Source organism: Ochlerotatus camptorhynchus, unplaced genomic scaffold (assembly GCF_037179485.1).
Source record: "Ochlerotatus camptorhynchus isolate MF236.1 unplaced genomic scaffold, CSIRO-AGI_Acam_v1.1 ptg000472l, whole genome shotgun sequence".
In the NCBI taxonomy this organism is placed as follows: domain Eukaryota; kingdom Metazoa; phylum Arthropoda; class Insecta; order Diptera; family Culicidae; genus Ochlerotatus; species Ochlerotatus camptorhynchus.
In genome coordinates this window covers 1,104,303-1,118,681 of record NW_027040958.1, presented here as the reverse complement: position 1 = coordinate 1,118,681, position 14,379 = coordinate 1,104,303, and the positions used below count along the sequence as shown (strand labels likewise).

Below are 14,379 nucleotides of genomic sequence, written 5' to 3'. Positions count from 1 at the left end.
ATTCTGCAACTCGGTGACATACAAGCAACCTGGTTTTTCTGAAGACTCTGATACCTGGAAAATTCACCGTATCGAAGCAAGCCGCATAGTGGAAAAATATGCTGAAGTGTTTCGTGGCTACGGAAAAATGAAAGGAACAGTGTGATTGGAGATCGACTCTACTGTACAGCCGCAGATCCAACAACCTCGGCGCATACCGATCGCGCTCCATGAACAACTTAAAGAAGAGTTGCTGAAACTGGAAAAAGACGGTATCATCGTGAAGGAATCCCGTCACACGGACTGGGTGAGCAATACACTTTTAGTAAATTGCTCATCATCAGGTGAGTCCTTTAGAATCTGTCTATGCCTTTGAATAAAGCTATTCGGCGACCAAATCTTCAATTCAATACACTCGATGAGATCATGCCGGAATTGGGTAAAGCAAAAGTATTTTTAACGGTGGATGCAAGGAAAGGGTTCTGGCAAGTTGTTCTTGATGATGCCAGCAGCCTCCTAACCACCTTCTGGACTCCCTTTGGAAGATACCGCTGGATAAGGCTGCCATTCGGAATATCATCGGCTCCGGAGATCTTCCAGCTAAAGTTGCGGAAGGCGATTGGAGATTTCGATGGAGTAGAATGTCTTGCGGACGATTTGTTGATTTTTGGATGCGGTGAAACCTTGGAAGAGGCGATGCAGAATCACAACCGTTGTCTGGAGAAACTCTTTGAAGGTCTTAATCAGTGCAATATAAAGCTTAAGCGTGTTATGTAGACCGTCAGTTAGGTTCTTTGGACATGTCCTTACCGATAGGAGCCTTCAGGCCGATGAGTCGAAGATATCAGTTATTAAAAACTATCCAGCTCCAGCAAACCGTAAGGACCTTATGCGGTTCGTAGGAATGGTGAATTATCTTAGCAGATTTCTTCCTAACCTTAGCGTGAATTTCCACACACTACGCAAGCTGATATCCGAAAAAGTGCAGTGGATATGGAGTTCCGTTGAACAAAAGGAATTCGACAAGATCAAGGCAATGGTGTCCGACGTCAAAACCCTTCAGTATTACGATGTGAAGGAACCCCTTTGGATTGAGTGTGATGCTAGTTCTTTCGGGCTCGGAGAAGCAGTATGCCAGGACAACAGGATCATCGGTTATGCATAGCGAACACTGACACAAACGGAAAAAAAAACTACACTCAGATATAGAAAGAACTTCTAGCGGTGCTATTCGCTTGTATCCGGTTTGATCGAATAATCATCGGAAACCCGAGGGTAGTTGTGAAGACAGATCATAAACCACTAATAAACGTCTTCCAGAAACCGCTTCTCAAGGCTCCGAAGCAGTTGCAGCACATGCTACTAAAACTGCAAAGGTACAACGTCCAGCTCCAGTTTGTATCCGGTAAAGATAACGTTCTAGCTGATGCCATCTCGCAATACACAGAATGATTTGAAAGACTACAGGAAAATGAACATATACAGAGTCTTCGGCGAAGTAGAAAACATCGATCTAAGCAGTTATCTAAGTATTTCGGACGATCGCATTAATGAGATTATTGAGTACACTGTAAGCGACAGTGCCTTACAAACAATACTGCTGTACATCAATCATGGATGGCCGGAAAAAGTGGATCAAGTTCCAGCTCCTGTAAAACCCTTCTACAAACATCGTCATGAGCGTCAAAGTGGATTGGTTTTTCGAGGTGATCGAATCGTTATCCCGGCAAAGCTTCATCGTTCGTTGATTGAAAAGTTGCACACCAGTCACACCGGCATTGAGTCCACATTGCGATTGGCTAGAACCAACGTGTTCTGGCCGGGAATGAGTCGACAGATTAAGGATCGTGTCCAAGAATGTGCAATATGCGCCAAATTTGGAGCATCCCAGCAAAGCCCACCGATGAAGAGCCACGCCGTACCAATCTACCCGTTTCAATTGGTGTCAATGGACGTTTTCTTTCAAGCATACAAAGGAAAGCAACGAAATTTCTTAGTGACAGTTGATCACTATTCAGATTATTTCGAGTTAGATCTGATAAAGGACTTGACACCGGCTTCTGTTATAGATGCGTGTAAGCGAAACTTTGCTTGTCACGGGACGCCTCAGTTGGTAGTTACCGATAATGAAACTAACTTTGTAAACGAGGAGATGACTCAGTTTGCAAAACTATGGGGATTTCTACATTCTACGTCTGCGCCACACCACCAACAGGCCAACGGTAAGGCGGAAGCCGCTGTAAAAATCGCCAAACAGCTTATCCGTACAGCGAATGAGCCAGGACAGGATCTTTGGTTCGTAATACAACTTTGGAGAAACACACCCAACAATATCGGAACTAGTCCTGCATCCAGATTGTTCTCACGCAGTACCCGTTGTGGAATACCAATTCCGGCAACGAATCGATTGCAGAAAGTCGTTGAAGGCGTTCCAGAAGCAATCAGGAAGAATCATCAAAAGATCAAGTACAATTACGATAAGCACTCACGTCAAATGCCAGCTTAAGAAATTGGATCGCCAGTGTACGTTCAAGCACGGCCACAATCATCTAAGGTCTGGTCTCCGGGATTCGTCAGTAATCAACTTAGTGATCGATCATACTTAGTTAATTTGGACGGAACCAATTATCGTCGGGATGCTGTAAACAATAAGCCTCGCAAAGAACCTGCAGTTTCTTTTGCATCAATTGGATCTCCAATGGTGGAAACAAGCAAATCATCAACAGTGCCTGTAGATCTTCCACAAACATCAAGAGCGGAGACAGCCGTTCTGACCGATGAACCATTTCACACCAGTAACGTAGAAGAGGCTGAACCGTGCACCGATAAGACGTCCGATGTTGTGAATGTCAGTTCTATTCCAGGAGAGATGTTGTCTTTACCCATGAGTCGGGGCCGTCCGAAGAGAGAAATCAGAATGCCAGCTAAGTATAGAGATTTTATTGTTTCTTAAATCTGTTGCGTTTGTTTTGCAAAAGAGGGAAGGTGTTGTGATAAATTCAAGGTTACCCAAAGTGTCACGCCCCTCTGCATTTACTTAAATATGATGAGTTTCTGATGAGAGTGTAGAAATCAGTTGAATCGACGACGCGTACTTGAGCGGACTAAATAAAGAACTCGTTGATTAAGTAAGATTTATTAATTGCCGTTATCCGAGAGTTCCCTTGTCTGCACCCTACTAGAACAAAAAGTGACGCGAGATTTTTCACCTTTTTTACACTTAGGCCGCGGCCAGGGTAGACGCGATTCGCGACGTGACCAATTCAAGAGAATTTTATTATTTATTATTATTCCTTGCGTGAGTCGCATCACGTCGTTTCGCGTGTCGCGTCTACCCTGGCCACGACCTTATCCTCTTCCCCATATCCCCCTGAACATATTTAACACCCCTCACCAGCGTTGCCGATTTGTCGGTATTTATACCGATTTCCGAACTAGATAAGGTTCCTCAGAATACCGATTTTTGAGATTTTATATCGATTATAAATTATTATTGCCTGCCCGCACTCGAATTTTGAAGAAAATTTTTGTAAGAGACTTGTATCTTTTTGAATACCTCATAGATCTTGAGCCTTCAACATTCTAAACAATCATCTCTAAAGATGCCTTATGCTTGATACTCTTTCGACTAATGTTTGCATTTCCTCACCGTTTTTGGCTACCCATCAATCGAGAAATAGTCGATGGCTCTTTCCGGTAATTCCTAGGAAATCGAGAAATATTTTGTTTAAACATTATTTAACTTCCGGAAGTTTTTATTCATTTTTAAACTTCCTGAAGTTTTATCCAACTTTTCCTGGTATTTTCTTCCACCTGACCTTGGAAGCTTCTTCAGCCTTCACTCGAATGATTCTGTCATCACCTCCTGCCAGTTTTTTCAACTTTCCCGGAACTTGAAGGATGCTATAAGATTTTTATTTCGGATCCACACTAGCTGCATGAACATTTAAAAAGTTCTGAAACTACAGAAAAGTCCAGAATTTTGTGTAAGTTTCGATAAATCAAAGACAATTTCATTAGCTTCTTTTAAAATTCGAAAACCCGGAAATTTCAGAAAAGTCCAGCAAACTCCAGTGAACTTAAGGAATCATCATAAGTGTTTTTGAAACTTCGCAAGTCCAAAGAACTTCAGGGAAATTTAATGGTTTTCAGAAACTTTAGTAGAGCTCAGAGAACATCAGGACAGATCAATTAATTTCAGTGAGGCAATTTCCGGAAACTTTAGCAATGCTCATGTAAATTTAGGAAACGTAAGGGAAGTTACATGAACATTAGAACAATGTAAGAACATTTTTTGGGAAGTTCTATGCTTTTTAATGGCAGTTTTGATCCCTTAAAAAAATTAAAAAAAAAATCGAAAATATCAGAGAACTGCAATGCTGACGTTACACTAAATTCAAGAAAATTGTGAGAGCACTAAAGAGATTTCGTAAACATCAATAAAATCCAGAGACCTTCAAAGATGATTAGAGTTATTTCGGTATTCTCATTATAATCAAGGAAATTTTGAACGCTTCAAGGATGACCAGAGAACCAAACCAGCCCCTAGTTTCAGGAAAATTACAAGAACTTTTAAGGAATTTGAAGGAATTCTGGTTATTCCTAAGTGCATTTCAGGAATGTTCTGAAAACTTCAGGGAAATTACGCAGTCTTCAGGGATGTTTTATGAATTATGTCCTTGTTAATTTCGACTGTTCCGTAAGCGCTCTGGCTTCCCACTTCCGTCAGATGTTTCTTCCAATCTACCTTAGGAAGATTCTGCCAGCGCCTCCAGGAAGTTCAATTAATTCTCCCAGAAATTTCTTTCGTCTTCTTCTGTAAGTTTGACCATAAGCCAAAGGTTTTTTTGATAGAATTTTATTGGATGGTTTTTCCGAGCTTCTTTTGGAAATGGCTACTTCTGGAAATTTAGTTTTGATTTCCTGGGCTTCCTTTGCATGTGACATTCGATTTTTTTTTTTGATAGTTTATTTATATTTTTGCCACAAGTTTCTTAGTTTGTGTCTTGGAAGTTTCCCGGATGTTTTTCCAACTTTTTTAGAATTTTCCTTGAACTTCATCCAGGAGAGCTTCTTTCGTCTTTCTCTGGATGTTTTTTCAGCTTCGTTCAGAGGCTAATTCAAACATTCCCCGGAGTTTTCCTTCGGAATTTTTCGATCATAGTTCAAAAGCTAAAATTTTCTTTGATTAACGGTTTTCTCAGTCTTAAAACACTACAACGACTACGATGTAATCTGCCCGACATTTCGGCCATCGGTTGTGGCCTTTTTCAAGGGAAAACATTGTTTGTCGTTATTGTCAAAAGCTTAGTCGTTGTTGTGGCTGATTTTACAGATTTTGGTTATTTAATGATATTTAATTGAAAAAATTACTTGGTCACAATTTTGATCACCACTTGAGGGCAACGATAATTTAAAAGAAAAAAAATAAAAAATTAAAGATTGTTTTAAGACTGAGAAAGCCGTCGAACAAAGCAATTCCCCTCAAGTCCCGCCTCAAGTCGTCACCATCATTAAAATTGTCGCTTTCAAAAACGGCAAAAATATAGTAAATACCGATCAAACCGATTAATTACCTTAGATACCGATAAGCTTTAAAACAATCAATTATGTTTTTCGCCGAAAATCTCAAATAATTACTATAGACTTCTTTGACGTTTGTCAAATGCCCCAAGTTCAGCACTAATACTTGTGCAATTCATAAACGTCAGAGAAGTCTAAACTAAAAAAAAATGCATCCAAATAAGTGTCGTTCCCCTGGTAGTGGCCGCTTTACGTCCAGGGGAACTGCAAGGTCATCGCTCGAGATCGATGACTATGTAACACTGATATATGATCGACACAACACAATGATTACGATTTGTCACGAAACTAATAGCAAGGTATTTAAATATCACTGAACGTTTCACCTTATTATGTAATTCAACAAATTATTTGGATTCCATTTAAAAAGAAAAAGAATACTGCTTCACATCCTTCAATTTTCTAAAATCAGCACGTCCCGAGAAGCGCACTCACCCATAACAGCTGTGTGTTCTTGCGTCTCCAGCAGCACCCGCCCGGATAGCACTTGACCCGGCAGATAGAGCACCGAATCCCTATCGAGGATAATTTGGAATTTCAACAACTTTTTCGACATTCCTGTGTTGTTATAATGCGAAAAAAACAAGCAATTGAGGTTACAACTAAATTCACGGTGAACTTGCTCCGCACACCGAAACAAACTTGCATCAACTGTTGTCGGTTGTGTTGCTTCGCCGAGCGTATGTTTGCCTGCTCTGACTACCTACACGAGTCAGAGAACCAACAAACTTACAAACACGGGGGCTGCGCGCGTGGGAGAAGCTGCTCTGGCTGGAAGCTCCATACTTTTAGCCTCTTCCATCATCGTTTGTTTCGAGAAGTATCTTATGCACAATAAGATATTCGAGTTCTTTTAAGGCTTTCGATAAGCAGGGAACGGAAGCGGTTGTAAAAGCTGCGTGCATTTGGCTGAAAATTTGATTGATGTTTGGGAAATTACACCACAAATAAAAGTTTCTTACTCTTGGTCATCCGCATCAGGATTCGAAGTCCGTTCCATGGAAAAAATATTAAACTCCCGCATAAAAAATACCATTTCTAGAACAGCTCGAACTTCACTAACACCTTACTAGCTATGCTAACTTTATACAACATAGTTTTGTTATGGTTTATGGAATGCAATAAACAAAAACAAAACACTACTTTCTACTGTTACGGTTTTTGGTATGTTCTAGCTACATTTTGTTATGGTTGATCTACTATACGAGACTATATTGAAATATTACAAAACATTACGAATAGAGATGAACTAGCCTAAGGCTAAAAATCTCTTAAATAAAGAATTAAAAAAAAAAAAACATTACGAATAAAAGTTGTAATCAACTTGTACAACGCATACGTGTTTTAATTATGTTTACTTTATGCTTTTTACAATTGGCATAAACAGAAGAAAACGCTTTTGTTTGAAACGGTGGTCGTGAGTTCATTGTGTTGTTTTGTTCTGTGTTGTTTTATTTTTCAACACTCACGGCCAATCATACCAACTCAGCGACTGAGAATAATTGACTCAGAGAATTTACTTTACATACGAAATTTACTCAGATTTGGAAGAAACTGCAGTTACTCATAAGCTATGATTAACTGCAGTTTCTTCCAAATCTGAGTAAATTTCGTATGGAGAGAAAATTCTCTGAGTCAATTATTCTCAGTCACTGAGTTGGTATGATTGGCCGTGCTTATTCCACGTGGAAAACCTGTGTTAACATCGACAAAAATGAAAATCGTAATTAATATTAGCTTAAAGTATACAAAATTTCAAGTGCATGTATTTTCCACTAACATATTTAGGGCCTTTGACAATCCCAGCCAACATGGGTAACAGCACACTATAGAGCGATTCTAGACGAGTTCGCAAATCCATTATTTTCCGTATTATTTGATTTGGGTGAAAGTTGTCAAAACGTTCCTCATGACTAAAAATACCATTTTGCATTTTCAGATCTCTTCAGATCACCACTTTAAATCGCGCCTGTATTTTGAAAATGACCTATCGAAAAATGTAAAGCTTATCTTCAGAAAAATGATACTCTTTTGACGTAGAACTACGTCTTTGTCGACTATACTGGGGTGCAAATCAAAAAATATGTGTGGTGAAGGAGTGTTAGGTTTCGAACGCTTGTAACATTGTCATTTAAACATGAAATTTAAATCCAAATACGCCAATCGATAGGATATTACATTACAAACCTGCTGAAATAAATATTTTTCCAATTTTTCTGTAATTAAACTTTTGAAAATGAACAAATGATAATTTTATCACTGTTTTCATGAAATAAGCCTTTTTCCCAAACCCAGTCATCATAAACGAATACCACTTGGTTGCACATCATTCTGCTTGAACCTAAAAAGATATAAATCAGCGCTGCTCTCCTGCCTCTGCTCAGGATTCTCTGCTTGATCGTCAAGCAGTTCAGTTCGGTGCTAGCTCGCTCTCTCGAGTTGTTTGAAAAGTTCGTGGCGATAGTGTTCGCGCTCTCTTTCGCCGTGCGTGTGTGTGTGTGCCCCGAAATGGGGAAACCCCGGTGAAGGAAGCTCCGGTGTGCCTACCTCGAACAGGTTTGCTGTTCTCCCCATGGATGGGAATATCCAGCCAGCTGTGTTGAAAAAACACAGCAAGAAGAGAAAGAAGAATCGAGGCCAGTCCGATGTCACTGCGACGAACGCCAGCGACATCGGTGATTTCGGCGACGCCATCGGCAACGAAAATTCTGCCGGCCCGAGTGCGGCAAAAGTGAAGCTACCTCCATTGGTAGTGAAAAATGCCCATCTTAATGAGCTCATCGCAGATCTAGCGACGCTGGGCGTTAAAGCCGAATACAAGTTGGGCAGAGTCGGCACCAAGGTGGTGCTCCGTACCAAAGCGGAGTATGACTTGGTCGTCGCCCACCTGAGGACTTCCAAGGTGGAATTCTTCACACACGACATTCCCGGTGAGAAGCCATTCAAGGTCGTCATTAGGGGCCTACCAAACTTTGACCATAAAACCAGCCTGTGGACTTGGAGACATACTTCAAGTCCCCGCGTACATCGTACGGGCTAGGCAAAAATGTGCGTCATCTTGAAAACTGTCGCTTTAATGGCCCTTCGCTCATTTTCAACTTCTATTCAATTTTCATACTGCCGTACTCTAACGGAACTATCCACCTACATTCTTCTAAAGATCATTCTCTAGCTAATAAATCATCACACTAAAGCTTCATGTTAGCATTTCCAACCAACTCTGAAAATCGTTAACTTCGCGTATGAAGTAACATAAAAAACACTTTGAATTTGACCATAAGTTAATCGAAGCTGAAATCAGATACCGGTACAAGCTGGCCCCAAGTGCCGTCTATCGGATGACAAGGAAGGACGAAAATGTGAAGACGTATCCGGATAGCCTTTTCCTGGTACACTTCCAGAAGGGAACGGTGACGCTCAACGCGCTGAAGGCCATCCGCTCCATCAATTCCATCATCGTCCGTTGGGAGCCCTACCGTGGCGGCCATCGTGATGTGACTCAGTGCCAACGGTGTCTGAACTTTGGACACGGCACCCGCAACTGCAACATTAAGCCACGCTGTGGCAATTGCACTCAAGACCACGCCACTTCCGACTGCCCTGCGGATGGAGCCGTGGCGTTAAAATGCGCCAACTGTGGTGGTGCTCACCAAGGTTCCGACAGACAGTGCTCCAAACGCGAGGACTTCAAACGCATCCGAAAACAGGCGGCAACTAACAACCAACCAGGACGCAAGAAGGACAAAGTCCCGGCATTTCGGACGGAGGATTTCCCGCCTCTTCGTGCTCCTCAGCAAAGGCAAGCGAATTCGCGGGTGCATCCCGCTCAAGCAACATCCGGTGATTTTGCTGGCCAATCCCCCTGGATTCTGGAGACAACCACCAGCGCAAAACAACAACCCCGATCTGTTCTCAGCGGATGAACTGATGGAAATTCTCGTCAACATGTCCGGTGCTCTTCGTAAGTGCCGCAATAAACCCGAACAGATCCAAGTGCTCGGTAAGTTCATCATCCAGTATGGTGTCTAAACCGCTAACCATTGCTACCTGGAACGCTTGCTCTGTACAAGCAAAACAGATTGAGTTTGCCGACTTCCTCCGCAAGCACAGCATCGACGTGGGCCTTCTAACCGAGACCCACCTAAAGTCCGGCGACAGCTTCTGGTTGCCTGACCACAACATTATCCGGCTTGATCGCACCAGCTCCAGGGGGGGGGGGGGGTGTAGCGGTCATCGTCAGAAAGGGAATCAAGTTCTGCACTCTGCCCCACGTCCGCACTTCTATCATCGAGGCCGTTAGTGTGGAGGTGGAATCACCAACTGGAAACGTCCGGTTTATCGCTGTTTACTGCCCACGCCAGTGTACCACAAGCAACGGCCTAGGCATCCAATTCAAGAACGACCTGACCGCCATCACCCGTACTAGCTCCCGATTCATCGTTGGGGGCGACCTGAATGCCCGCCATGAAGCTTGGCGAAACTACCAGCGGAACCGGAATGGATGTCCATTGTTCAACCACGCACAATATGGACTGTACACTGTGCAGTTTTCGGACGAACCAACTTTTATCTCTCCGGCGGGAAATCCGTCCACTCTGGACTTTTTCCTGTCAAACATCGTACTATCCAAGCCGGAGGCGCACAACGATCTCAGCTCCGACCACCAACCGGTGGTGACTGAAGTCGGTGTCAACGTGGTTCCTGCTAGAAGCTGCCTGCGTAAAGACTACCATCATGTCAACTGGGTGCAGTACGGACGAATGGTGGATGAAAATCCACTGCTCGACACCGTGGAGGACATCGACCGAGCGTTGGAGGGACTCCACCAAGCCATAACCGTTGCTGACGAGGCGTGCATCCGACGAGTTCCTGTGAGGGGTAAGTTTATTGCCATTGATTCCCACACCCAACTTTTGATTCGCCTGAGAAACGTTCGTAGACGCCAGTTTCAGAGGACTGGAGATCTGGGCAAAAAACGTGAAATGGCCGATCTGAACAGGCAGATTGCTTCCAGAATGGACTCACTCCGAAATGAAAGTTTCGGGCGTGTTGTCCAGAATCTGGACGACCGCTCCAGACCATTCTGGAAGGTAGCCAAGGTCCTGAAAACTCATCCCAAACCCGTTCCACCTCTCAGAGTCGATAATGATGACGATCGGCTTTTAATCACCCCACAGGAGAAAGCAAATGTGATCGGCAAGCATGTCGCTTCATCGCATTTGCTTGGCTCGACTCTCCAAAGTCCGCTCGATGATCAGGTTGCGCAATGCGTTCAAAACCTAGATGCCTCCCCTTGTGTCGTGCCTCCGGCGGATATGATTACAGTACAACAAATTTGCTCAGCGCTGAAATGCACCAAGAACATGAAGGCTCCCGGGTTTAACGGTATATTCAACTTGATCTTGAAGAGACTCAGCATGAAAGTGCAGTCTCTTCTAACCGCTATCTTCAACAGATGTTTGGAACTGCACTACTTTCCAAGCATCTGGAAAGTAGCAAAAATCATACCAATCCGCAAACCCGGTAAGGATCCAACATTGTCTTCAAGCTACAGACCAATCAGCCTCCTTTCAGCGCTGAGCAAATTGTTCGAGAAACTCATTCTCTATCGTTTGCTCAAGTTTGTCGAGGAAAATAACATTCTCCTTCCGGAACAGTTTGGGTTCAGAAAGGGGCACTCCACCAATCACCAGCTAGTGCGGGTGATGAATAACATCCGAAGTAACAAAGCAGTATCCAAGTCCACAGCCATGGCCTTGTTAGACGTTGAGAAAGCGTTTGATAATGTCTGGCACAATGGGCTTGTATACAAGCTCTGTAACTTCAACTTTCCATTACATCTGGTTAAAATCACCCGTAGCTACCTCCAGCAAAGGTCGTTTAAGGTATCGTTGAATGGTTGTCTTTCAGACACGTTTTCCATCCCAGCAGGAGTCCCGCAAGGCAGTCTGCTGGGCCCCTTGCTTTACAGCATTTACACTTCCGACATTCCTCCCCTTGGAGACGGTTGCGTGTTTTTCCTGTTCGCAGATGATACCGCAATAGCCGTCAAAGGAAGGATGCCTCGCGAAATAACGAACAAACTTCAACGATGCCTTAACGCCTTTGCTGATTATGCCACCACGTGGAAAATCAAAATCAATGCTTCCAAAACCCAAACAATAATGTTCCTCCATCGGCAATCTCCCAAACTAAAACCAGCTCCCTCTTGTACTGTAATCATGGATGGAACAAGGGTTGAGTGGTCCGCCGAAGTAACCTATCTCGGGATGTTGTTTGACGAAAAGCTCCTATTCCGCTCGCATGTGGAAAAAACCGTAATCAAGTGTTCCGCTTTTGTTAGGTGTCTGTATCCGCTAATTTGCCGCAGACCCCGCCTCTCAAGGGTGAACAAACTAGCCGTCTACAAACAAATCATAGCACCTGCGATCCTCTACGCAGCTCCGGTGTGGGAATCATGTACACAGACTCATAGGAACAAAATTCAGGTCGCACAGAATAGAGTGCTGAGGATGGTTCTTGATCGTCCTTTCGACACTAGAATAACAAATTTACACGAAGAGGCAGGAATTGCCAAAATAGATTCAAGAATTAACGAAATTAAGGGGGTATTCCCAATCTTTTGCCTTTTTTCGGCCTGTTTTTCAATTAATTTTTTTTCAAGGAAAATGAATAGTAATGCGCCTAACTCTTTGGGCTTCTTGTTTATTGAACATTAAAGTTTACAAATAAATTTTTTTCGACATAAAAAAAGACATTATTGACGTCACAAAATGGCGGCAAACAGACCCCTGTTCGCCGCAAACGCCTGGACGGGCGAAGACTTTTCTCTGGAACGGCTTCATCTGAAACAGATTTCGTGATGAAATTATAATCTGCATAAGATTCTCTGGAGCTTCTCCCGTTGGCAGCAAAAAATCTTGCAAATTAACAAAATGGCGGCCATATGAAAAAACAGGCGATTTTTAGCCCGCTTTTTTGCAGCTTTAAGGTGCTTCAAACAATGTTAAATGTTAATATTTTTGGCTGAAAGTGGGAGAAGCTCCAAAGAATTTAATAAGGAACAAAATGCGCAAAGATTCAAGTCAATATCTCTTATAGTTTCTGAGAAAAATCTTCGCCCGATAAAAAAAATGTGGTTTCGAGAAAAACGCGTTTAAAGTTTTGACTTTAGTTAAAACCATTTGGGGGTTCTTACCATTAGTCAGCTATGCCTGGACACCGAATTCGCTGATCGGAAAACGGCTTGGGGGGATGAAAGTATATAGTCTAAAGTACAAAAAAACGTGAAAAAAAAAATTTGATTTTTTGAAAAAAAAAGATCGGGAATACCCCCTTAAGAATAAATTTGCAGAAAAATGTACTTTATCAGAACATGCTTTGATAAGCAATTTGTATATAGTACATTTCATTTTAACCTAGGTGCTCCAGTTACTACAGTAACTTACCAGCCTGAATTGTTATGATATATATCTAAGTGTTTTTACATTGTTCATGTCTTGGCAATTCAGTATTTTAAACAGTTTTTTTTAACCTGCATGTCAGTATAACAATTGGTATATTAAAACTAAAAACTAAAACTAAATCTTATCTAAGTATAAAGAGAATTAATCGTTGCAATTGAGGATTGCAACGATTTTTGCCAGAAATTATTAATTATATTGTCGGACATTTGTTCTAAAGTCTCAACATTCGAAATTCTATGTACCGCAGTAGTACCAGGGAGGCAACTTTAAAATAATCTTCAGAACTTTATTCTGAATCCATTGAAGTGCTTTTTTCCTGGTAGTGCAACAACAAGACCATATTGGCACAGCGTAAAGCATGGCCGGTCTAAAAACTTGTTTAAATATTAGAAGTTTATTCGTCAGGCAAAGTTTGGATTTCCTGTTAATAAGAGGATACAAACATTTTATATATTTGTTACATTTGGCTTGAATGCCCTCAATGTGATCTTTAAAAGTTAATTTTTGGTCAATTACTAATCCAAGATATTTCACTTGGTTTGACCAGGAAATTGGAACTCCGTTCATAGTGACTATGTGACTACTACTAGGTTACAAAAAGGAAGCTCTAGGTTTATGTGGAAATATTATAAGTTGAGTTTTGGAAGCGTTGGGAGAAATCTTCCATTTTTTTAAATAAGAAGAGAAAATATCTAAACTTTTCTGCAGTCTGCTGAAAATAACACGAAGCCCGAGCAAAGTCTAGCATCAAAATGACAGCAAATTGAAATCAAGTTTTGATATCAACATCAAACTGAAATCATAATTTGATTTCAGTTTACCCAAGCAACAAAGAAGTTGAAGTTGAAAATACTTTGTAATGACTAACGCAAAGAATCACTAATACTTTAAATTACATCATTTAATACATTTATTCAACCTAAAAAGCGCAAGACGCGGAGCTTATACAACTAAATACTGGTCTTATAACATGTTTTGAAAACATCATAAAAACCAGCGACAAAAAAAAACAATAAAAAAAAACTTGAGCATGGGATTCGATCACTGGTCCTTGGCGTGGTAGACTTGTTACTACCTAACTAGACCAACACCGCTTGATGAAAGGTTTGTTATAAGTATTTATCATGTTCTTGCCAATGGCATGAAAACTGTTTTCTCGTTCAACACGCCTTCGATCCATCATGAAGACGTTTTGTTAGTAGCAAAGCGTACATTTAATTGCCAGAATGTTATTTAAACGTATTTTCAACTCCTTATAAGACAACCTGCACATTTTCAGTTGTATTAATTTATGAGATGTCATAAAAAAGTATTTTCAACTTTCTTTATAACAAACTTCTGAATGAAACTG

At 41.6% G+C, this 14,379-nt stretch overlaps 1 protein-coding gene across 1 annotated transcript in view; it reads right to left on the bottom strand.

The window, feature by feature from the left end:
• LOC135712356 (arrestin domain-containing protein 17-like) overlaps positions 1-6,194 on the bottom strand; it is a 31,173-nt gene extending 24,979 nt beyond the window's left edge. The window contains exon 1 of the mRNA XM_065235346.1: positions 5,998-6,194. Coding sequence (XP_065091418.1) covers positions 5,998-6,118 — 121 coding nt within the window. The 5' untranslated portion in view covers positions 6,119-6,194. The remainder of the gene's footprint in view (positions 1-5,997) is intronic.
• Positions 6,195-14,379: the final 8,185 nt, after the last annotated feature.